Source organism: Oncorhynchus gorbuscha, linkage group LG11 (genome assembly GCF_021184085.1).
Source record: "Oncorhynchus gorbuscha isolate QuinsamMale2020 ecotype Even-year linkage group LG11, OgorEven_v1.0, whole genome shotgun sequence".
Taxonomy (NCBI): Eukaryota; Metazoa; Chordata; class Actinopteri; order Salmoniformes; family Salmonidae; genus Oncorhynchus; species Oncorhynchus gorbuscha.
In genome coordinates this window covers 23,272,489-23,298,480 of record NC_060183.1, presented here as the reverse complement: position 1 = coordinate 23,298,480, position 25,992 = coordinate 23,272,489, and the positions used below count along the sequence as shown (strand labels likewise).

Below are 25,992 nucleotides of genomic sequence, written 5' to 3'. Positions count from 1 at the left end.
TACTGTAGTTGAGAATATGAAATAGGCCGTGGCTACGGAAACAGAGTTTTCGCCCACTCCCCACCTGCCCCTCCAGGAAACATATTTTTTAAAGGTAAGGATCCAGATCACATTCTGCCCATGTGTTATTTTATGCACACATTGGTTTTTCTAACGTAGCTGCTGCTCCCCCCTCCCTTCACGTTTCGTGATGATGATGAAGCCGATATCTCTGCCTCGTACAGCTGAAGTAAAAACCCGGAGGAGATTTGAACGAACATATATATTATGAAAGTTACAAAAGACTGACAGAGAAGATTGTAACAGATATCGCATTTGCACAAGCAGGACTCAGTCCCTACACTTTGGACACATATTGTGTACACATTTTTGTTTTGTGTCATCCGGTGCCATAGTTATGCCATATGTTGATATCGTGGCGAGAGTAAATAGATGCATGTAACTCCGTGCCTAAGAAGAACATGAAATTACTAGACTGCCTGTCTGTGTCGTGCTTATGTCTGCAATACTGACGACAAAGTTTGTACGGACATGTCCATAATGTATTGTGTATAAAACATGAAAATAGCTGGGTCGAGAGCTTCAAGTTCCTTGGTGTCCACATCACCAACGAACTATCATGGTCCAAACATACCAAGACAGTCGTGAAGAGGGCACGACAAAACCTTTTCCCCCTCAGGAGACTGAAAAGATTTGGCATGGGTCACCAGATCCTCAAAAGGTTCGACAGCTGCACCATCGAGAGCATCCTGAACGGTTGCATAACCTCCTGGTATGGCAAATGGAATTTATTTTTGCTGTTGTCTGTTTTTTATGTTATTTTCAATACGTGTCACATATCAGTTTGCAAACAATGTAAAAAAAACAAAAAAAATCATCATTGAGTTAATAATGCTGCATACAAACATGGTGTATTTTTTGCTTTCTTGAGTTAGGCAACTCCAAAATGCAGGTGTTTCAGCCTAGCTCAGTGCTTTCTGTGATGGAGGGGCAGCCAGCGGAACATACAGAGCATAGGGGTTGGTAATGTTCTCTAGTTGCGCTGTGATTGGCTCAGTGTTCTGTCACTCAAGGGAACACTATGTAACCGCAAAATCAACGCAGAGAGCTCGAGAATTCAAGCCCCTTGGGTGCTGCCATAGATTTACATTAGAAGTGCCCAGCCAAGAAGGCTCAAGGTCATTGACCACAGATAAAATGACGTCAAATCACGTTATATCTACAGTAGCTTTGAATGGACTGATCATGTCAACATCATACTTTCAAAATCTTAGCTAGCAAGCTAGACAAGCAGTCATCATCATGAATCAAGTCGACAATCTACTGGCAAATCCTTTTCAATACTTGTCATATGAAGAAAAACTATAGATAAAACGTATTGGTGCTCACCGGCCATTGGACATAAACATTACACAACAAGTTGGAAATGCAAATTCAATAATGAGTGGTTTGAAAGGAATCAGTGGCTAACTGCAAGCTTTGAAAAGCAATCACTAGCCTGCAATTCAGTGGAAAGGGTGTGTGGTCCAAGTCTGGGTTTAAGGGTCAATTTTCCAAGCTTAAAAGGATAAAACATTCACATGAAACACCATGGGCCAGAAAAGGTTGAATACATTGGCCAGGCTGTCAAAACAGCATGATGTCTTCCATGTTCAAAACAACTGGAAACTCTTCAGTGAGTTCAAGAGAACTGGGAACTCTGAAAAAAACAACCTCCGACTGGGAAAATACATTATGAACGGGAATTCCAAGTCTGGAACTAGGGCCTCTTTCTGGAGGTCTGGCCTGAAGATCACCGACGTCACGATTCAACCTTGTTTTTTCCCCCCCAGAGTTCCCACTTGTCTTGAAAGCCCCATAAATCCGGAGAATGCCAGACTTTGATGAAAGGGTTTGATGACAAAATTTGCCGACAAGAAGGACCGCTGCGACATCTTCCTGTTCATGTGAGCGCAGCACAACAAGGTGAGTCCAAAAATGTATTGTATGCTGCTGCATAAATTATGTAACATGCCAGGGAGATATATATACTGTAAGCTAAGAAAGTAATACTAAGTGTATGTTGTGTAGTAAGATAATATATAATAAATAATATATATGCCATTTAGCGGACGCTTTTATCCAAAGCGACTTACAGTCATGTGTGCATACATTCTATGTATGGGTGGTCCCGGGAATCGAACCCACTACCCTGGCGTTACAAGCGCCATGCTCTACCAACTGAGCTACAGAAGGATGTTAGTAGCCTGTGTCTCACCCTAATCATTTTCTGCCTTTCCCCCTCATAACTTAGCCTACTGTTATGACTTGGTGGTGCTCATGTAGGTTGTTTTTGAGAAATGTCATCATTGAATATTGTAGGAGCTTTCATTGTCTGCTTATATGCCTGCCTCCTTTATCTATCCTACGGTTCTGACTTGGTGTACAAGGAGAATACTGTAAGAACGACCCGTGTTCTGAATTCTGTCTCTGTACATTTCAAAAGTGCTGAACAAATAGTTATACTGACTACGCCCGTCTTAGCTCGCTCATTAATGTCACAATCGAAATTACGAGTTGCCTCAACCACTCATTGTTTCCTTTATGCCATAGTTTGTACAGCTCAGTTATCAGTAGAAACCACATTTGTTTAAGCAAGTGTGCCATATCAGCTATGTTTTTTAAAAAGGAACTACATGAGGCTGAATTAACTGTTTCGCTGCCAGACAAGGCTGTGCTGATAGCCAGGTGTAGCAGTGGTAACGATTCACTCCATGGGGCTGAAAAGAAAGCTCTGTTGGGACAGATTAATGTAGGCAGTTTGTGGGCACCGTTTGTCACCGTTATAGTGCAATTAATGTATTGCTTAGTGTTGTGTAGTTGCTTTGCTGGCATGCAAAAAGAAAAATAGTTTTTTTTTGCCCCACCAAGATTTACATGCTAAAATTGCCACTGCACCAGTGACCAGACAAAAACGATAGAGGAGGGGGGAGTGGCAGCGAAGCACTCACCACAGCAGCTACGTAGGCAGCAGAGTGGGCACTCAGCTCCGTAAAAAAAAACATCTGTTTTTAGCCTGGGCAAATTGGGATACAGAAACTCTGTATCTGTAGCCACTCTATATGAATTATCATATGAATTCGTCATACTTTGGATGCATGACTAAGTGTTTGGCACAGTGAGGATAATGGACATAATGCTATTTTACGAGACGCTAAAGGCATCAGCACGCTTCAGTCCGGCTGGGCCGAACAGAACGAGTGTGCTTGAATACTCCCTTGAAAGACCTTCCCTTCAAAAACTAGTAAAAAAAAGTGTCAATAGTACTGTTTGTCCATTTTGAGGCGCCCTAGCCAGTATACACTTCCTCAAAATAGTCTGAAATCATCTAAGATAACTCAAGAAATCTGTCAGATATTTTTAAATAAAAATGTTTAAATGAGTCGTCTCTCGTTGAATGACTACAAAGACTTTATTTTAGAATCTCCACTGTTAACCAATCACAGACGAAGGGGCGTAGACTTCGGCTCCAAACTTCAGCTCGCCTCCAGAGAATTGTTTGTGTGCCCGAACAGCCAAAAAATACCTCAACCGGAGTCCAAAACTAACAAAAACGTCACAAAATGTCATCATAGTATATGCACCAACTCTACCAGACTGTTTTGGCTGGGAAGCAGGCAGACGTCTTAAAACAGATGTCTTACAACAACAGAGCCATTACTTTAAACACCTTCCTATTGGGAGGTGGCCTACAACTAGCCTGGTCCTAGGTCTGTTTATGCTGTCTTGCCAACTCTTTTGGTCATTGACAAGACAGAAACAAACAGATCTGGGATCAGGCTAGCCTACAAGTACTCACTTCAGTGTGTAGGCCAAGTCCTCTGCTGTAATCTTGCTGTTGACCAGGCCAGTGGTGGGGTTCTGGAGGAAGTCGATGAAGAGGATCTCCTGAGCAAAGTCAAAGTGACAGTTCCCTGGTCCCTTCCTGATGAGGAAGCCCTCTGCTGGAGAGATGAGCCTATTGTCCAGAGACACATGGATCACCTTCACCTGGAGAACACAGGAACAGGAACAATACATGGGTCCCTTAACAAAATGTGGATCATGGTTAGAATTGTATTTTTTGTGGGGAATAGGGATTCACCCCTTAAAACAACATTCTCAGTCAATTCAGAGCTATTTTAAAAAACCTATGGCAGTTATTGCATATGTTGTATATGCACTCTTATGGGGCATCGCATAGATTTGTACAACTACAACGCACCGCACATTTAACGACAACTCCGAAATACAATGGCAACCGACAGGGCCCAGATATTTCTATTATTTAATTTGACACTTCCACCAGAATACTAAAAAGGCAAGGAAGTTCTCCATCGCAGTGACTAAACAAATGACTCTCTCTCACCCCTCTGTAGGAGTCCTCTGGGGTCTTGTTGTAGTTCCAGATGCGGAGGCCAGCCACCGTACGGGCCTGGTCAAAGTTGACTGTCAGGGTGTGGTGCTGGCCACAGAAGAACGGGATCAGCCACATGTGTTGGTCTTCAGTGGTGATGTTGTGGCCGTCAATGAGTCTGGACAGAGAGAGAGAGCGACACCTCACTGGTTATGTACAAGTCATTCTACAGCATAACGGAAATGAAAACCTAGTATTTATGAAACACTTTGTTATACTTGGGGCACTTTAGACTGCTTCCTATCCTTGCAGTAGGGTTACGTGTTCACTTCTGTGTAAAGAGAACCTTTTTTTGTTTTTGTTTTTACAGTGTGTATTTTAGAAGAAAAAAAAAAACATTTTCAAATACACAATTGTTCCATGCAAGGCTATAGCATGATATTTGAAATACATAAAAAAAATGTTTACATTTCGTTTTTATATGATGGTGCATTGAGCTGCTGCTGCTTCAAACGCCATGTGACATTGTTTACGTTTTTCAGTGGCAGTTTTGTTGTGCACTGTTGTTGCGCCTACAGAGGGGTGTACTACAAAGCAGAATCAACTTTGGTACGCAACCAGAAAAAAAATATTAATTTTATGGCTACTAAAAAAAGCTTCACTTAAGGTACTGGCCGGCAGGGATATCCTTGCGCAGTGCACACTGACCAGGTCGCCAGGTGTACGGTGTTTCCTGGTTGGGTTGTGTGTCGGAGGATGCATGGCTCTCGACCTTTGCCTCTCCCGAGTCCGTATGGGAGGTGCAGCGATGAGACAAGACTAACTACCAATTGGATACCACGAAATTGGGGAGAAAAAAAAGGGGCTAAAATATAAAATAAGAATAAGATTTTTTTTAAAGCTACACTTAGATACAAGTGTCTTTTGGTTTGTGAAACAAACTAAACCATTTCCATTTCATCTTTCTACAAAATAAAAAGTTGTACCAGAATATTTAGGCAAGTTAGCTGGCTTACGCCTTTATAGCGGTTTTGTACTATACCCCTCAGTTCTGAGAATGCACAAAGTTTCAATTTCCCCTCATGCTGCATTTGACATGAAAAGGCTATTTACTTTAGTATCGTATTTACAGAGCATGCGCGATGCTAACGGAGGTTCCACTGACCCAGATCAATGCAAGAACTTGTCAGAAAACATTTTAACCGTGCATTGACGCATTGGATTGCAACACTATACGTTTGCTAGCACTAGCAGCCACCGACAAGCTAAGTTATTTAGTTTAAAACGTTAGCCACTATGGCGAACATCACACTTCATCCTTCACAGCATCGCTTCTATGACATGCCCCTTTACTGTGACGCGGACACTCCATCTCAGAACCTTGAACCGCAGCCGCAGCCGATGTACACAACCATAACCGCCTTGAAACCAAAGCCTACGGCTAAACAAAGTGTCTTTACATTTCAAATCAACAAAGAAACCATTTTAAGTTCTTTGGATTTTCGACTTGATAAACCTAATGTTGACCGATGCACAATGCTGTTGACTGAGTGGGAAAATGTAGCCTGGCTTTGCCATGCATTTCAAATGGCTAAAAAGATTCCATTTCATTTTCCACAGTCACTACTGACCCTGACATAATCTGCTCAGACCGCCTCTTGATCCAACTCATGAGAAATGTGCAGTCTTTCTCGCCCAGCTATCAGAAGGTGGACGGAGATCACGGTGGGCCACGACACGTCCGTTCAGAACTACAACAACGCCAAAGACAAGAACCTGAAGCGACACTCGCTTATCAACAAGAAACGGAAGGAGAACAGCGTGACCCACCTCAACAACGAGAACCTGGAGAAGCCTCAGTCATGCACCGACCTGTCCACCCTTACCCAGTACCAGTGTCCCCCAGACCTCATCGAGAGCTCAGACAACGCCGCCTCGCCGGTCGAGAAGGCCCCCCTGACCATCTCCAACATGGCCCCCGACATGCCCAAGAGAGTGATGGTCAAAGTCTTCCCTGGCGAGCTGCTGCGCTGCCTCGGTGAGATCCTGTGCCAGCACTGCTACCGGCTCCAGAACCTGTCCCCCAACGACCCAGGGCTGTAGCATCAGAGCGTGGGCCGCCTCCTGCTCGACCACGGCTGGGGGAACCAGAGCACCCTCACCCCGGCGTTCAACTATACCGCAAGGTGGTCTCCTCTAGAGGTCGACCGATTAATCGGAATGTCCGATTAATTAGTATAATTTTGGACTCCGATTTTGGCGATTTAATTAAAAAATATATTTATTTAACTAGGCAAGTCAGTTAAGAACACATTCTTATTTTCAATGCCGGCCTAGGAACGGTGGGTTAACTGCCGTGTTCAGAGGCAGAATGACAGATTTTTACCTTGTCAGCTCAGGGATTCAATCTTGCAACTTTACGATTAACTAGTCCAACGCTCTAACCACCTGCCTCACGAGGAGCCTGCCTGTTACGCGAATGCAGTAAGAAGCCAAAGTAAGTTGCTAGCTAGCATTAAACTTAATCAATCATAATCACTAGTTACAACTACACATGGTTGATGATATTACTAGTTTATCTAGCCTAGTGTCCTGCGTTGCATATAATCAATGCAACGCTGCGGGATGATTTAACAAAAGCGCATTTGCGAAAAAGGACTGTCGTTGCTCCAACATGTACCTAACCACAAACACCAATGCCTTTATTAAAATCAATACCCAGAAGTACATATTATTAAACCTGAATATTTAGCTAAAAGAAATCCAGGTTAGCAAGCGATATTAACCAGGTAAAATGGTGTCACTTCTCTTGCGTTTATTGCATGCAGAGTCAGGGAATATGCAACAGTTTGGGCAGCCTGGCTCATTGCGAACTAATTTGCCAGAATTTTACGTAATTATGACACAACATTGAAGGTTGTGCAATGTAACAATAATATTTAGACTGATGGATGCCACCCGTTAGATGAAATACAGAACGGTTCCGTATTTCACTGAAAGAATAAACATTTTGTTTTCGAGATGATAGTTTCCGGATTCGACCATATTAATGACCTAAGGCTCACATTTCTGTGTGTTATAATTAAGTATATGATTTGATAGAGCAGTCTGACTGAGCGATGGTAGGCACCAGCAGGCTCATAAGCATTCATTCAAACAGCACTTTCGTGCGTTTTGCCAGCAGCTCTGCTGTTTATGACTTCAAGCCTATCAACTCCCGAGATTAGGCTGGTGTAACGATGTGATGTGAAATGGCTAGCTAGTTAGCGGGGTGGGCGCTAATAGCATTTCCAACATCACTCGCTCCGAGACTTGGAGTAGTTGTTCCCCTTGCTCTGCATGGGTAACGCTGCTTCGAGGGTGGCTGTTGTCGTTGTGTACCTGGTTCGAGCCCAGGTAGGAGCGAGGAGAGGTACGGAAGCTGTACTGTTACACTGGCAATACTAAAGTGCCTGTAAGAACATCCAATAGTCAAATGTATATGAAATACAAATGGTATAGAGAGAAATAGTCCTATAATTCCTATAATAACTACAACCTAAAACTTATTACCTGGGAATATTGAAGACTCATGTTAAAAGGAACCACCAGCTTTCATATGTTCTCATGTTCTGTTGTTGTAACTGTCATTATTACAAATACATTTTAAAAATGGTATTGGCTTTTTTTGTCCTCCAATAATCAGTATCGGTATTGAAAAATCATAATTGGTCGACCTCTAGTCTCGTCTGAGGTGGGTACGGAGCACCAGCTGCAGGGCGTGGTGATCACCTGCCTCTACCTGACCTGCTCCTACATGGGCAACGAGATCTCCTACCCAGTGAGACCCTTCTTGGTGGAGAGCTCCAGGGACATCTTCTGGGACCACTGCCTGTCCATCATCAACCTAATGTGTGCCAACATGCTCCAGATGAACGCGGACCAGAACTATTTCTTCCGACCTGAAGAGCGAGAGCCAGTAGGAGGAGAGGAGCCGCTTGCTCATCTGTCTGAACTGGTGAGGGGCCCCGGGAAGAGGGGCCAGAAGAGGGTAGGGGCGTACTCCAGCCTGGCATTTCAAAATGGAGGGGGACTGGTTGAGGGAGTAGGAAAGGGTAGAGGTGAAGTTTCGATGGGATTCATAGATTATGAGAGTTTATATGACGGCCTACCAGCCACCAATGACTGTTTACTGACTGTCTAAGGTGTGCCTGCTTACCACGGAAGGGAGGACGACCACTGCTATATATCGAAACAAAGCTGTAATAAACATTGACATGATAGACACAAGAGTTGGAGTCAGATGAATAAAATCCCTTGCAACGCTGTTGTCATTGACAAGTTAACTGGATCACTTTGGCGTTTCATGTCTTAAAATACATCCTCAGAGGGTACGCAGTTAGATCCATCTATATTGTCAGCGTTGCTAGGTCAGACACACACGCACACACACACACAGTACTGACTTGTCAAGGGTGCGTGTGTCCTGGCCGTACTCAGGCAGGTCGTTGAGGTCCCGTGGCGAGGCGTCCAACATGGTCAGGTCCAGAGGCAGGCTGTCCCCCTCCTTCCCCACCACCTCTAACCCCGTCAGGCCCACATAGTGGGAGTCCCCCCATGTCATACTCAACTCTATCCTAAGGCCTGGAAAGAGAGACGGTGGAGAGAGAGAGAGAGAGTCAGCGTGGAACAAGCTGAGCTAGCTATATTTTACAGACATAAAAAGACAGTCCTGTGTGTAAAATGTGTGAAATGATCATGAATAACACTACATTTAGACAAGAGCACTCACACTTTCCATTGTACATTCCAGGGATCTGCTCCAGGGTCTCAGACTGACCAACAGTAGGGTTCAGATGGAGGTTTAACTGAAAAATGGCAGTGAATAGAAATCAGAAATGTTAGTGTTGGGCTGGAACAAAACCTGCATGCCCTGGATCAATCAAGGCGTTCCACGTTTACACTGTATAGTCCAGGTCAGTCCGGTCAAACTTACAGTGAGGTCGTCCTCGGGTCTGAAGCCAGCCTGGGTGAAAGGTCTCTCCTCCCCCTCTCCGTCGGCCGTGCGGGGCCTCTGCAGCTCCTCCTCGTATCCAACCAGACCCTCGGAGCCCTTTGCCTCCCCGCAGAACGTCTCGTCGTATCTCGACATGGCCTCCAGGATCTCATCGTCCGTGGTGAACAAGATGGTGTCCCCGAACTGGTCCAGACCTAATAAGATGAGAGCCGTGGAGGTTAAGGATAGGCATGAATAATCCCTAGTGGAGGTTAAGGATAGGCATGAATAATCCCTAGTGGAGGTAGAATTCAGTATGTTAGAGGCAAACAAATGACACTAAACCTATTTTGTCACAAAACAAATGCTCTAGTTCTATAATCTAAGATAATAGTTCTAATGTTCTTGTCATTCCCAGATTGCAGTTTGGTGATTTAAATTAATTGTGTGGTCATCCTCACAAGTCAAGCCAGTCCTCCATGAAAGCAATTCAGTTCACCAGGAATGACCTTTTTGAAGGGAATGAACTCCACACAGAGGGGTCCTTTCCTGGACACAGATTATGACTAATGGAAAGACAAAATTGAATTGCTTTCATGGAGGACTGGCTTGAATTGTGCGGATCACCACACCACTTATTTTCATCATGAGCAAAAGCTATTTTCTACCCAAAATTGCAAAGACAATGTTGTGATCCACTTAATAAATACAAGAGACCAGCAACATTGATAAAAGGGTGTGGCAGTAGAAGAAACAGTGGCATCTAGTGGGCAAAACCTGGTATTTTAACATACATTTATGGGGGGAAATGCAAGCGACTTCAACATACAAAAAAAATACCACCAAATTTACTGAGAATACATTACACAGTATGAATAAACAATACTCCAAGCCACAGCTTCATACTACTTGTCAAACATAGAGAATTTATGCTGTATACTGGATGTTGGGGTGGGCTTGGTGTGGGGTTGGGGGGGTCAGTGGATGGCTTAATCATTGTTAAGAGATCTGGTCCAAATTGGACATTGGTTACTACATTTATTGAATATTATATGAATCCTATGAATTGAAATGGCCAATTTGGGTGTGATCAATTAGTTGAATTTCTCCGAGTTCAGATGTAATGTTGCAAGAGTGCTTATCTTATCTGAAACCATTTCAGAACAATTTGAGATGGTGGGTGTCATAGCTTGCTGAAATGAAATAGAACTACCCATTTGGGTGTCATATGAGAGAATCTGTCCCTCACTAATGCTCCCCTACCTCCAGACAGAGTCCCTGATGCTTTGGCGATCTCTCCCCTGAAGATGCACCTCCCGTCCAGCAGCATTTCAGCTTCCTTCACTCCCCTGAACGAGTGGATCCTGGACTTGTTGTAGTTCCACACTCTTATCATGGCCACCTGACACGGCCCGGCGAAGTCCAAGTAGATCACGTGACTCCTCCCCTGGGTGAAAGGTGCCAACCACAGGTGCATGTCGTCCTGTGTGAGGTTGACGCCATCGATCAGGTTGGTTACCACACGCGGGTCCTTTCCGTAGGCAGGCAGCACGTTAATATCAGGCGGGTCGGCGCGGATGCGGGTGGGAAGGAGGGGCTGACCGCTGGAGCTGAAGACTTCGAGACCGTTGAGGCCCACATAGTGGCGATCGCCCCACGTGGACAAGATGTTAATGACCAGACGTTGACCACGTGGGAGGACCGGAATTTCAAACTCCTCCTCGCGTTCCGGCTCTGCAGAAAGGTCATCCTCTGGGTCATCGCAGAGGCCCCCTTGAGGGGCGGGGAAGGAGAGGTGGGAGGAGTGGGGGACGGGGCTGCAGGAGGAGGCTCCTGGGCCGGAGGAGGGGATTATAGCAATAGTGGCGGCTCTGGAGGAACGCTGGAGGAACTCGTCAAAGATGTCGCCCTCGAAGCTCATGTTGGAGATGCGACCACGCTGGCACTGGTTGAACTTGGTGAGGGAGTCCCAGGACTCCATGAGGGTGTCGTCATGGTCCTGCTGGCTGCGGAGATGGGCCCGGGGGGTACGCTGCTGCCTCCGGTTGCTGCTGCCCGATACTGAACCTGGCTCCTCTGTGGAATCAACACACACACTCTCATGTTACCTCAAAGGCAGTGCAGAGTACATAATAAAAGTGTAGTTAAGAGCAATAGGGAAGAAAGCAAGGTAATTGTGGGCCCGTTTTATACATTGTAGTACTACTCTATATAATTTTGAGAGTAGGATTTACACTACTAAAAAGTTATGGCTCGCAATATTTTTTTTAAATAATTTAATAATGGTTAACATATTTCAGGTATGAAGATAAAAGTCATGGTAATGTTGATGTGATTTTCACACTGAATAGCCCAGCTCCGACAGCTGGTGTGATGCTAGTCAAAGAGTCTTTGACCCACTTCAGGGTGATATGTCCACAATAGATATTGTCAGAGCCAGCTGGCATGTGCCTTGTGTGTTTCCAGATCGGGGGGGGGGGTGACCCATAACTAGAGGGTCTGGCTGGAAGTCTGTTGTCAGGGAGGTAAAGAGAGATTATTATAGAATATAGATTTGATGTGATGCAGCAATCTGTCTGCTCTATAATCTTATTTAGGGACAAACAAAGATATGTCTGGTCTGCCGTTGACAAGAACATTGGGAAACTAATGGCAGATCCCGAAGGGGGAGGGGGAGGGGGGGTCATTAGTGAGTTGCAAAACTAAGGCAAGTAGACAAACAGTCTCCCAATAGAGATCATTCTGTCTCTGACCTTAAGACGGTTACATGAAATCAAATGAACGTCTGGCCTCTTTCCTGCACAGCTCAGTATGCAGAGTAGATATAAGAGCTGCAGAAGTATGGAAAGGTATGGAGTGGCTCAGAACAGGTACGAGCACATAGCACACACACTGGGTTAGCTACCTATGGACAGTCCAATGGCTCCATGCTGGTGCTCCACTGCTGGTTTGCTGCTGGTACTATTAGTGTTATTGTGCCTGGCTGCGCTCCTACGTCCACTAACAGGCTGGTCCTGGCGCTGCTGGTCACTCAGCTCCTCCAGCAGGTCACCTCCCAGGTCCAGAGAGTCTGCACTCCCCTGGCCCCCGTTCACCGTCCTCTCCAACCCCTGACACACCCTCCCCGGGTTACAGCCCAGCTCCGGGAGCACCGAGGTGGAGGAGGATTGGGGGAGGGGAGGTTTGGACTCCACAGATTGCTGGGGAACTAGCCAGAGGGGCCTCTCCCTCCCAGCCTCGCAGCCCTCGGGGGCGCTCCGGGCCAGGGGCTGTAGCCACTGGGGAGTCCTGGAAGAGGAAGGCTGGGTGGTGACTGTGCTCTCTGTGGGTTGACCTGACTGCTCCAGCTGCTGTTTCAGAGGGGGGTGGGGGAGGTCCAGTTCCAGCGGGTCCACGTCAAAGGAGTTCTTCTGTAGGGGACGGTGTGTAGGCGCGGGGGCGACGGGGTTGTGCGTTTTATCCTGCAAGTCTATTCTGACCTGGGCTAGCCCCTCAGCGAGAGAGAGTCCGTGGTTGGGGTCACGATGGTGCCCTCCGTTGTTCCCCTCCACGCTCCTGTCACAATGGTGCTGTGGGCTGGCGCCACAGAGACCGTGTCCGGATGCCATGGGGCTGGGAGAGAAAGATTCTGGAACTTGGAGTGCCTGGAGGGCAATGCTGGTGCTGTAGTCGAAAACCTGGTTGCCACAGCCCTTGTCCAGCTCGCCTTCGAACACCAGCGTGCTGTTGAGGTAAATATTCACATGCCGGGCGCCAATGTCCAGGTCCTGAAAAAGAACAGTACGGCTATTTCAGGCTCTACGCAGGGCAATATTAAGTTAATGCATTGATATTGGTAGATCATGTCTTAATGTTTATTTTCTAACGAACTCCAAGTCAAATACATTTACATTTTTTTTAAATGCAGAGGTGAAAAGGGAAATGTTAAAGAGCTAGAATATTCGAGTTATCATGACATCGCTAGATCAACATTGAAACTGAATGTGATACTGTACTTTTAACCAAGGAGCTTCCTAGTTGTAGGCCCAAATGTTCATACATACCTGGGAGAAATGAAGCTAACCTTGCAGACATAGTCAACTGTAAAGCTAACCGTAAGTAGCCTCCGTACCAACACACAGACAGACATAGTGGATGGCTAAAACCAGACTCCAATCTCCTCAATCCCTGCTCATTAAATCAGTGCATCTCCACCCACTGGATCACACTGCTCCTTACCTCGCAGCTTAAAACACACCACCAGTACCCTAACAACGGACTCAATGAACAGAGACGCTGTTAATATCAACCCATAACATCCATCGTTCCAGACAGAGCGCTGGTTGCCTGGGCTTTGTGCCCCGTCAGTCCCGCGTGTGACAGCAGCAGGGTGGGAGGCAGAAGCAGTAACCCGGGAGTCCCTTCACTAATCCCCCAGGGTTAATCTCTCACTGTTCCACATATGGACTGACTGGCAGCTCACGCAGCCACCGGTTAAACACAACTTCCCTCCCTCCTAAAGCCTGCTGCCAATATGGTGGTCACCCTCTAGAATGACTGGGGCTGGCTGAAGCAAGCTGGATTTATGAGCAACTGTTAACAAATGATGGAGTGCATTTTGGTCATTCTGAACTAGGACTGGTGTGATGAACCAATCAGAGGCTGCATATGTAAGGGTTGCACACACAGTACGTGCTAACAACTTAAGTACCATTTCTATCAGATTCCATTCGAATCTTCACTTAACGCAACCCTTTTAACTAGAACTGGCAACCTACCGGCAACCTCTATCGCAAAGGCTCGGGCCAAATGTAGTGCACGACATAAGGAGAAATAGGGTGTAGTTTCATACACAACCTGTCAGTCTGGTCTCTTACATTGATGCTCTTGTTGTAGTTCCAGATCTTGATCCGGGATATCTGAAAGTCCGGAGAGCGCTCCGTGTTCCTGATGATGAAGTAGAGCTGGACCGGAGGATGGAAAGGACAGGTCCACATATGACGCTCCTTCGTGGTCTGGCGGTCAAAACAACATGGAGAGAAAATCAGTCCGTTTAAGTCATAAAATAGATTAATACATTCCCTTTAAATGACCAGAGATCCAATATAATCCGGCAACACTTTGAAGACCATCTTCCCAAAGTATAATTCAGAGTCCCAGGCCACGATAGTCCGGCAGCCCATTGTGACATAGCTATTTCCTTTTTATTTTATTTAACCTTGTTTGTAGCTGCTGAGACACCGTCCGCGGGGGACGACCGCGCACATCCCCAAGATTCCCAACCAACGTGGCTCCTCGTATGTGCCTTCTATTCATTTGAACGGGGTCACGGTTGGAGAAATAGCTTGAGCCGCACTGAGAGTTCGGAAAGCATGAAAGGCAACGGTCCAATATTCTAGAACATCTCCGTGTGGACATACACATTTTGGACTATGATCAGCGCTAAAATGGGTATAAAGCGTATTTATAGCACCAATGCAAAATGCTTTGTCATGCACGACATAGGCTATTAACAGCTCATAAGCTGTCTCGTGATTCCTTATGTGTTCTAATGCCTTTATAGTGGATTACGAAGAGGGTATCTACTTATAGGAAGTGTCACCAAAAATCCCTCTAAAATGATGCATGAATAGTAAATGCAATGCACCAAAACCTTTCCAAATAGGCTTGGGGGCAGAGCTCAACTCACCTTAGGTTTCCCGTTGACCAGCGCTCCAAGGTTCCCAGGGTAGTCGGCGTTCCGGATGTCCAGGTCGTGTGGCGACACATACAGCTTCCTGTTCCCTGGGCCGAAGAACTGCATCTCCGTCAGCCCCACCTGGCCCCTGTTCCCCCAGTTACTCAGGATCTCCATGGTGACGTATACGGTGGGCGGTGCCTCGGCCGAGACGCGCCTCCTCTGCCACCATGACAACAACAGAACTTCACGAGTCGAGTCAAGCCGTCACTTCATACAGTGTATTCTTAGCATCATAAAAAATATAATTAGAATGCTGGTAGATCTCTCTTTGTGTGTGTGTGTCTCTTTTGCTCTATGTTTAGCCTGTTTGTCTCACCTAGCTGTTTTACGCTTAGTCATTTCTAGCCCTGGTATTTGATGGAGTGACTCACCGGTGGTTTGCTATTGTCGGTCTTCACTGTCTGAGGGCAGTCAAAGTTTGTGCCTGCCTCCAGTTTCTCCAACGCCTTCAGTAGTCTCTGCTGTTGCCTGGAAGAAAATGATTAGTCATCAATTGTATTGTGTCTTTCACCACATCAAGTCTTTGACCTTGCTCTTGGTGATCATCTACGGAAATGTACGCACGGTCACTGACCGTTATTGAAGACTCCCTACGGCTTGGTTGACTAAACCCGCTTCAAGGTCAGAGAGGTTAGGTTACCACCGACACGTTTCGGATTGTTAGAGAGCCTCGGTCAGGAAGGTATACAGTTACTGGTGCTCTTGCGCCGGCCATCCAGGACGTACTGCATTACCACACGTTTTCTGTTACTGTACTGCAGAGTCTGTACATGGTGTTCTCATCCCATCAAGGGAAAGGACATAGTACACAGGCAAGAGGGAGTTAGCGATGCCAGTGTCATTCTAAACGGTCACCGGACAAGACTCCATTTGGCCACATCCCGATACCCATACCTCATAGATGGTTTCTTTCTCTGTAGTATGATAGTGTGGACACTATTGGAACATAGCCATTCAATGTTTTTTTCCCTTTGTGATAGTCAAGGGATTAGTATCGACCCAGATATGGACCGCGAGCCCATTCAATGCGGCCTGCGGGTGGTTTGAGTTTTTTTTTAAAACCATCAGTCTACATTAAAAAGGACTCAAACCAAACCGTGTAGAAATTATATTGGACATTTATAAAATCTCTACACTCTTTCCAGGTTGCTAAGAATCACCAAAACAAAAGATGAATAGTCAGGGAGTGTTGAAAATGTAAAATAAAATGTAAAAAACGATAGATAACTATTTTTTGCACATTTTGAGAAAATATACCATTTCCAGTGTTGCTCTCCGGACCTCGGTGAAGACCAAATGCGGCCCACGGGGAAAAATGAGTTTGACGCCCCTGGTATAGACTTCGATAGTAACTTCCCTTTTCCTCTCCATATAGTGGTTAAGGATCAACACCTAACGCTAGGTGTGCAATGACACTGGCGTGTAACGTTGCAATACACTACCTGGGACCCATGAGGGTAATTCTCTGCATGGCTCTGGTCACCCCACTTTCATCTTTGTCGTCATCGTCGTCACGCAGCGAGCCGTTCGTCATCTGGTGTCCTCTCACCTGTGGATTTAGAATAGAGGAGCACAACGGAGTTCGACTTAAGACAGGGTGGTAGCCCAACCAGGTTCAACTAAAGGTCGAAAAGATGAGAAAATAAAGAGAGATGGGGATAGGCTAGGATGTAAAACATGAATCATTACAGCAGACAGATTAGAAGAATACAACACAACAAACTAGAGGACCCAGAACAGCACACCCCTGATTGTGCCTATAGATATAGAATTACATTCTATGGTTGTTATCTATCCTACCGGGGTGCGGCTAAAGGCCCTGGGCTCGGGGCTCTGCAGTGGGCTGTTCTCGATCTGCAGGGCCTGGAGCACCCTGCACGCCGTCTCCTCCGAGTCGCGCTCCTCTTGGGAGGCCTTCCTCGCTGCAGACAGGGGGCGCTCTACGCGACTCCTCGGCCCTGAGAGAGAGAGGGTGGGGGAAGAGAGAGAGAGAAAGAGAGAGGGGGGGCGAGTCACACTCTCGAGGCCTCTGAGGTTTATGAATGACATGCATACAGGGCAGAACAGAACATACGTTGAGGATCTCTGCCATCCCTGCACTCCTTTGAAGAGGGCCTGTCCAGAGTTCTGCTCTTCACCGGCAGAGGCTTGGTGGGGACGTAGGTTTCCATGTTGTCTTTCCTCTTGGCCGACAGCGAACGCTCGATCTTACGGCCTGCAACATAATGGAAGAAACGGTCTACGAAAGGTAAAAGGAATAGAGACAACCTGAAGCAAATTCCGGGCTGCATCTCAATAAAATCTCTTAACAGGCGTCTTCTACATGTCTCTTTCCCTTCAACTGCAATGACATCAAACATCTGGATGGGTAAGTGGGCATCCAACATATTGCTTTCACCTATCCTATCATATAATATCAGTGCAAATGAAGGGTGGGGACCAGAAAGGAAGCCACTATAGTTGAATGTTAAGATGCATCCCTGGCTGAATAACATGAATATACTGTCATCCGTATTGCTGGAGGTACCTTTATGAGATGGCCCAAAGTCCAACACCATGAGCTCTGCAGGGTCGCGAAGGCAGCCTTTGGGCCCAGTTACTCGCGAATGACCCGTGTCAGCAGCTGTTTTGTTGGAGGAGGAGGGAGGCAGGCCTAGCTCCTCCAGGCTCTCCGTGCTCTCCTCCCTCTCAATCTGCTCCTCCACCCACTCCTCGTCCGACTCCTCCCCCGCCGACCCTCTGCTGCTCCTCAGCACGCTCACCTCCAGGCTCCGTCGAAGCACCTGATCACCAAAAAAAAACACCAAGGGTATGTTCAATTGAGTTGAAATGGAAATGAAACTGGTCTTCTTATCAGACGACCGCAGGCTTTTCCTCCCCAGTTTCAAAAATGTTTTCATCCCGTTTGGGACCAAAATGAAAACTACTCAGCTCTCACCCACACGCCACTCCACCATATGTAACACAAACAAGGTTAACACTGAGCTATAACGCAGGTTGAAGAAACAGGGCAGTTCTACATTTTATGTTCCTATATTGATCCGAAGGGAATGTCTGCTTGACGTAAAAGGACATTTTAAAAAGTTGTAAATTAAGTCAGCACTCTGGATAGAATTCAATGATTTACTGCGACATGTACTCTGGTGAGATGGAAATGGTGAAGATGGCTGTATTTCTTGCACTTTGGGAGCTTGGATCAATGTCTTGAATACGCTACAGTATCTTAGGGAGTGAGAAGAGAAAAAGGAAAGCGAGAAGAGGGAGAGAGAGAGAGAGGGCCACGGAGGAGGGAGAGAAAAACAGTTGACCTCTCACCTTGACCTCGTCGATGTTGAGTAGGACCCTTTCGCTTTGATATTCAGGCTCCGCCTGGCTACCTCCTCGGCCATCAGCCCTCGAGCCAAACGAACGTGACACATTACAGGAGTCTCGCGGGGGGCTACGAGGAGAACGGGGACTCGACCGCTGGAGAGGCACAGGGTGAAGACAGAGCAGAGTGGGATGCAAATCATGCAAACTCAGACTGACTGCTGTATTTGACATATACAGATTCTGACACACACCATCGAAAAATGCTGAAGAACAGTGCACACAACACGCACACACACGGGAATTTGATATAATATATAACATTTAGTAGACGCTTTTATCCAAAGCCACTTACAGTCATGGGGTCATACATTTGACATATGTTGGTCCCGGGAATTGAATTTTACAAGCGCTATGCAGCTGAGCTACAAAGGACCGTTGTTCTCTTCCTACTGTACCTCCATCTCTATACTGTCGTAGGGTTCAAAGTCTTCAGAGTAACGTCTCTCTGGAGAGATCCGCAAACAGGGTCCTTGTTCTGTTCGAATATTGACCGACTTCTGCACAGACGAAAAATAGAACACTATTCAAAACACATACACTTCTATTCCATTTGTGACAACCCATGTCTGTGATCGTTGATTCGTTCACTAAATCTATTCAACCACAACAGGGTTGTTGGCGTCATCCATTAGACATGGAATGACCAGATACTATAGAAATAGAATGACTAGACATTCTCTTTCAAAAGGTGTAGACTAACTAGAATGGCGGTACCTGAACCCATTCTCTCCTCTGCACTTCTCCCGGGGCGGTGTGGCTCCTCTTGCTGCTGTTCACCTCCAGATTGTAGGTCTCCTCCTCTGCAAGCTGCAAACCCCTTCTGGAGGCATCTGGTGATGAGTCAGAGAAAGCGAGAACACAGACACTGCACATGAGCAGTCAAGTCCGCCCTCAGAGGAAGAGGAGAACCAGACACAGATGGTTCCATAACAAACAGAGGAGGGGAAAATGGCCGCTGGTTTTACGACTGTCACTTATTATCATTTGTTCAACGGCCGTGGGCATAGGATTATACTATGCTAAATGAGGGACGGGGTTGGTGTTCAGGGATGCTACAAACATTAGCTTAGTCATAAAGTAGTAACAAACAGGGAAATAATCTACAATAGCCTAACAAGGACATAGTACTGTAGCAGCGATGGATTGTAGTCTATACTCAGTTGCTGATGGGACACTGAAATAATGTATTTTAGTGCTAAGTTGGTGGCGGATCTATTTTAGTCCTGCATGCTGCGTACCAGCCGTGTGTGTAGCTCTCAGAGCCGGCGGTGGCGAGGTGACGGACTTCTGGCAGGGTCTCTTGGTCTGCTTGCTAGCATTAGCGCCGTTCAGATAGATGGAGAAGCCCTGCTCCAGACGCTCTAGCTCGATCTCCTTGGGCTCTTTAGTTTTCAGTCTCTTTAAGATCCTATGGGTCAAAGGTCAACTCATCACTAGAAAATACACACATGTTCATATAAAAGTGGTTTATGAATCTACACTTGGGGCGGTAGGGTAGCCTAGTGGTTAGAGCGCTAGACTAGTAACCGGAAGGTTGCAAGTTCAAACCCCTGAGCCGACAAGGTACAAATCTGTCGTTCTGCCCCTGAACAGGCAGTTAACCCACTGTTCCTAGGCCGTCATTGAAAATAAGAATTTGTTCTTAACTGACTTGCCTGGTTAAATAAAGGTAAAATAAAATAAAATAAAAAAACTTGAAAATGAGATGAAAAAACATGTTTTAAGTCTGTTTTCATGGTTTTTGTATAAATGTGAGAGAGCATTATATTATATATGCAATCAGGTCAAACGAGCGAAGCCTACTCCATGGAAACAAAATTGTCCTCACACAGTTTGCATGTCGGTATCACTCATACAATGAGGGAAAAAAGTATTTGATCCCCTGCTGATTTTGTACGTTTGTCCACTGACAAAGAAATGATCAGTTTATAATTTTAATGGTAGGTTTATTTGAACAGTGAGAGACAGAATAACAAAAAAAAAATCTAGAAAAATGCATGTAAAAAATGTTATAAATTGATTTGCATTTTAATAAGGGGAATACGTATTTGACCCCTCTGCAAAACATGACTTAGTGGCAAAATCCTGGTTGGCAATCAGAGGTCAGACATTTCTTGTAGTTGACCACCAGGTTTGCACACATCTCAGGAGGGATTTTATCCCACTCCTCTTTGCAGATCTTCTCCAAGTCATTAAGGTTTCGAGGCTGACGTTTGGCAACCCGAACCTTCAGCTTCCTCCACAGATTTTCTATGGGATTAAGGTCTGGGGACTGGCTAGGCCACTCCAGGACCTTAATGTGCTTCTTCTTGAGCCACTCCTTTGTTGCCTTGGCCCTGTGTTTTGGGTCATTGTCATACTGGAATACCCATCGACGACCCATTGTCAATGCCCTGGCTGAGGGAAGGAGGTTCTCACCCAAGATTTGACGGTACATGGCCCAGTCCATCGTTCCTTTGATGTGGTGAAGTTGTCCGGTCCCCTAAGCAGAAAAACACTCCCAAAGCATAATGTTTCCACCTCCATGTTTGACGGTGGGGATGGTGTTCTTGGGGTCATAGGCAGCATTCCTCCTCCTCCAAACAAAGCGAGTTGAGTTGATGCCAAAGAGCTCCATTTTGGTCTCATCTGACCACAACACTTTGACCCAGTTGTTCTCTGAATCATTCAGATGTTCATTGGCAAACTTCAGACGGTTATGTATATGTGCTTTCTTGAGCAGGGGGACCTTGCGGGCGCTGCAGGATTTCAGTCCTTCACGGCGTAGTGTGTTACCAATTGTTTTCTTGGTGACTATGGTCCCAGCTGCCTTGAGATCATTGACAGGATCCTCCAGTGTAGTTCTGGGCTGATTCCTCACCGTTCTCATGATCATTGCAACTCCACAAGGTGAGATCTTGCATGGAGCCCCAGGCCGAGGGAGATTGACAGTTCTTTTGTTTCTTCCATTTGCAAATAATCGCACCAACTGTTGTTACCGTCTCACCAAGCTGCTTGGCGATGGTTTTGTAGCTCATTCCAGCCTTGTGTAGGTCTACAATCGTGTCCCTGACATCCTTGGAGAGCTCTTTGGTCTTGGCCATGGTGGAGAGTTTTGAATCTGATTGATTGATTGCCTCTGTGGACAGGTGTCTTTTATACAGGTAACAATCTGAGATTAGGAGCACTCCCTTTAAGAGTGTGCTCCTAATCTCAGCTTGTTACCTGTATAAAAGACACCTGGGAGCCAGAAATCTTTCTGATTGAGAGGGGGTCAAATAGATATTTTCCTCATTTAAAATGCAATCAATGTAAAACATTTTTGACATGGGGTTTTTCTGGATCTTTTTGTTGTTGTTATTCTGTCTCTCACTGTTCAAATAAACCTACCATTAAAATTATAGACGGATAATTTCTTTGTCAGTTGGCAAACGTACAAAATCAGCAGGGGATCAAATACTGACCCCCCCCCCCTCCCCCTCACTGTACATCATTGGTGTCATTCAATCTCTCAGCACGAGGAAGCAACCAAAGTCAACCCTATGTGTGTGAGTATAAGCCTATTGACAGTCAGCTACTGTGTCCTCTCAGCGTAACCGGAGCTGCCTCTCCCAAAGGCCCGTGTCTGCCTCACAGTTCACCTGTTTTTGTGCTGAAGGGCGATTAAATATTCATCCAGTATCTCTTCAGCAGCCAAGCCTCCCTGACACCTCTGGTTCTCCTTCACAGATAGGTAGACAACAACAGGAAGTAGTGTCAGACAGAGAAGCCATGCGAACACATACAGTATCACAATACACTAGGGTCATGCTGCAGTGATTAATTTTGAGAAGAGGTGCAGAGTCTTGAAACAAGCTGAATCATTAACCCTGTTTATTGTCATAGCCTAGGTGACCGGCCTTCAAATTGAGTAAATACGACCCCGGATTGAGATGACACGTTGAAATCTTGACAAATAGTGTGGGCGTAATCTTTTGTTATCGATATGGAAACCCACAAATTCTTATTTCGGTTAAAAGTCCATACAAATGACTTTATACTCATCATTTGCATGGAGTTAATGAATAAGAGACAGGCCCTAAATTCAATTGGTTTATTGTAAGACTCATGCGTTACACAAGAAACACTAAAATACTGCAATCCGTTTACCTACCATAGACAAAACAATGAAAGACAGAAAGGATGTTCTGGTAGCAAATGTAGTGTGAACTCTATAGTCATGCGCTCAGTCTACTGAAGTTGAAACGTGATGAGAAAAACAAAAACAGATAGTGTCAAAGGATAAGATAACCTCAACCATTTTGAATGGGAGTATGTTTAGCATCAGACTGCATCTTTGAAATGAAGATAATGGATAGGCTATGAGTATTGTATTCTGGTTTGAGTATTGACAATAGCAAGACATGGCAAATTCACAGGCTCGTGCAGGTAGTGAAAGGGTGATTCCACACCAGCGTAGGCAGAACATATTTTGGGCTATTTTAGATTGTTCTGTCAATTCTCACATAGAAACTTCATTGCGGGGGGTGTTTGAAATGCTTTTTATGTTTGTCTCACAAACCATTTTGTGCCCATTTTAGACCTATACATGCCTCTTGTAAGACCTTATGATCCCTGAACTGTACATGATACAGGCAACCTCGTGGTCTCATTATACCCCTTATAGTGTGTTCTCAAATATGGAGAATGTCTAGATTCTGAAATACACATTTTCACATTAATTTATTCAACATTATAAACATTAATAAAAATATTACCCTCAAAAGTACCGTTTTGGATTTTGAGAATTTAAAGACATTTTTTGGAACAATATACCCTAAGAGAATTCACATTTCCAGAGTGGGCTCTCTGCTCATTCTGAGGTTTTGATCAATTTGATGAGCACCATCAACACACTGAATGGGAAAATTGATTAAAAAGAACTCTGCTGGTGATTTACAATCCTAAGCTCGGGGATTCGATCTTGCAACCTTCCGGTTACTAGTCCAACACTCTAACCACAGGCTACCTGCTGCCTTAGGTGAATGACCTATTAAAATGACCAGAGAGCCCACTCTGGAAATTTGACGTGTTTGAAGAGTAGCCTATATTGATCTTAACAATATGTCTAAAAATATGAAAAATCTAAAGGGGCACTTCTAAGATACAGTATTCCTATTTTTTATGTTGAATAAATTCATGTAATTTTTTCCCTTTAAGAATCTAGACATACTCCAGATTTGAGAGCATACTCTAAGGAGTATAACAACACCAATATGTTGTCTGTATAGTGTATGGTTCACAGATTTGTGATACAAAATGTAAAAAGCATGTCGAAAACACTCTTCCTTCCAATGAAGTGTTGATGTAAGAATTGCCAGAACAATCAGAGATACCAAACATATTTTCGGCCTATGCTGGCATGGAATCACCCGAAAAGGGGATGAAATCACTAGCTCTCTTACATAAGTCTAGCAGCCAACTAGGCTTCACCATCTGCAGGAGCACTGGAGGAAGAGGGGGAAAGGTGAAGGAAGAAAAGAGAACAGCAGAATAGATGCACTATATGACGAGAACCAGAATCTGGTCTTGCAGGAGATGTTGATGTGGCGAATCTCCTTTAAACCCAGGAAGCAGCAGCCATTCACCAGCTTTTCAAGCTTAACAATGTCAAAATAAGTTTGTTACTGACCACATATGGTGTTTCGATTAGCAACTATCCTAATTTACTGCCGTCACGGATGGTACGTACTTCCATAAAAGGTCAAAGTAAAAAGTTACATGCAACCAAAATAGAAAGCTTCTTCGACACCTCCAATGTATTGGTTAAGATGTTGTAGCAATCCGAGATCCTTGGGTTGTGAGTGATTGGAGGTGCTGAAAAGGGTATTCTTTCGGTTGCTTGTTCATTTTTATTTAAACCTTTTTTGGAACTACATGCCCGCTGTGGTGGCAACACATAACTATAGTTGGTAATCAAAACTCCACATTTGGTGAGTAATGAATGCATTTGAACATTAATAAGCTTGAAAAGCTAGTGAATGGCATATTGAATTGCTGCTTCCTGGGCTTAAAAGGAGATTCACCATAAAGCCAGATTCTGGTTCATATATGACTATGTTATAACAGGTGCAATACTGACTTTGGCAAGTGACCATGTAGGCAATCTATTGAAAAGAGGGTTATTCGCACACCTTATGTAATTCCAGATCCATATAATACTTTAAAAAAATAAAAAATCCAGCAGACTGGCATCCTTGTATGCACCAAACATCGAATCAATTAAAATCCACAAACCACATTATGGAACGAGCATAGGCTACAAGAATGTACCCCGCCCAAGTAATGGGGATCATAATAAAATACCCAAAATACTAAATGTGCTCGAGTTTCTTGTCACAACGTAGGTAATCAAATCATAAACAAAGAATGTGGTAAAGAGGCACAGACATAACATTAACAAACCTAAAAACGTTTTATTCATTATTTTAATATTTGTCAGGATATGCATCTCATTTACAAGGCTCCCTCTGCCCCTGACCAACATCCCCCACCTTAGAGGTGGGGAGTAGGCACATAAATCAGGCTTCATGGCAGTGAGACGCAAAGCCATCCCTTTTTGTAGTGAACGTCTATCCACATGACCTCAGCTATTGTTCTCCAATTGTTTCAATATAAAATTAAACGGAACTCACCACTTTATCCATTGTGGGATCACAGACACTGGTTTTCACATAGCCCTAATTCCACATTTTGAGAGGATGTCAACCCACGATGATTTTCTAAATTCAACTCTGTAGCAAGGAAATAGAAATTAACCGAGATTATGACCTTTTTATGAGGACCGTCCGACAGCAATGTTGCCGCACCCGAAATATATATATTTTTCTCCCGCATAAGCAAAAACTGCACGCCGCTGCTAAAATTCTGGCCCTAGCTACATTCTTGGTCATTGTTACAACGGCAGTTTTTTTGCATTTCACATACATTTCAACAATGCACTCCACATGTTGAAGTTAGCTCACTCGGTGAATTAAGAAACATAGCTAGCTAGATAATCAGCTTTATTTGTGCAGGCTATGCAGCTAGCAAGTCGGCGCTAGCTAACGTTAGCTGATGTTGCTGGCTGCAGGAATAAGCTGTGGCTAAACTAGCCAGCTAAGCTAACGAATGACTAGGCTAAGGAAGTTTACCACTCATCATTTTTATCAACTTCCTGTTTTTAGACAATATACACTTTGGTTAAATGTTTTAAATACTCACAATCCAGAAATATTTACACGGGTATTTTAATGCCGTTTCTCGATATCAGATGAAGTTTCCGATTCTCATGTGTCCAGTGTTGTTGATAACAGTGGATGCTGGTTACCAGGAGAAACATCCACCAATAGCGAAAGCCCCTGTGTTGGACACACCCCCTGATGAGGAGGACCATGTTTTGTGTACACTGCCTGCCTACAGCAAATACACTACAGCAGAGCGAGAAATACTGTACTTTGCCCAGCAACCCCTACTAACCACAATAGATTATATACTATATTATAGCCATATCAGAGCTACAATTTTTGCAATTTTCTCAAACTTCACCAGGGT

At 44.9% G+C, this 25,992-nt stretch overlaps 1 protein-coding gene and 1 pseudogene across 2 annotated transcripts in view; one reads left to right on the top strand and one right to left on the bottom strand.

Moving 5' to 3' along the window:
• Positions 1-25,803, bottom strand: part of LOC124048324 (katanin-interacting protein) — a 33,922-nt gene extending 8,119 nt beyond the window's left edge. For both annotated transcript variants that reach the window (XM_046368990.1, XM_046368991.1), the window contains exons 1-21: positions 25,663-25,803; positions 25,095-25,193; positions 22,062-22,141; positions 19,680-19,849; positions 19,156-19,271; positions 18,837-18,938; positions 18,385-18,534; positions 17,597-17,852; positions 17,144-17,284; positions 16,870-17,027; positions 16,512-16,618; positions 15,441-15,537; positions 15,019-15,228; positions 14,207-14,344; positions 12,256-13,117; positions 10,614-11,426; positions 9,351-9,565; positions 9,147-9,222; positions 8,821-8,998; positions 4,388-4,553; positions 3,839-4,029 (exon numbers count right to left, since the gene is read on the bottom strand). In XM_046368990.1, coding sequence (XP_046224946.1) covers positions 3,839-4,029; positions 4,388-4,553; positions 8,821-8,998; positions 9,147-9,222; positions 9,351-9,565; positions 10,614-11,426; positions 12,256-13,117; positions 14,207-14,344; positions 15,019-15,228; positions 15,441-15,537; positions 16,512-16,618; positions 16,870-17,027; positions 17,144-17,284; positions 17,597-17,852; positions 18,385-18,534; positions 18,837-18,938; positions 19,156-19,271; positions 19,680-19,849; positions 22,062-22,141; positions 25,095-25,106 — 4,238 coding nt within the window. In that variant the 5' untranslated portion in view covers positions 25,107-25,193; positions 25,663-25,803. The remainder of the gene's footprint in view (positions 1-3,838; positions 4,030-4,387; positions 4,554-8,820; positions 8,999-9,146; positions 9,223-9,350; positions 9,566-10,613; positions 11,427-12,255; positions 13,118-14,206; positions 14,345-15,018; positions 15,229-15,440; positions 15,538-16,511; positions 16,619-16,869; positions 17,028-17,143; positions 17,285-17,596; positions 17,853-18,384; positions 18,535-18,836; positions 18,939-19,155; positions 19,272-19,679; positions 19,850-22,061; positions 22,142-25,094; positions 25,194-25,662) is intronic.
• On the top strand, positions 6,046-8,542 carry LOC124048329 (annotated as a pseudogene).
• Positions 25,804-25,992: the final 189 nt, after the last annotated feature.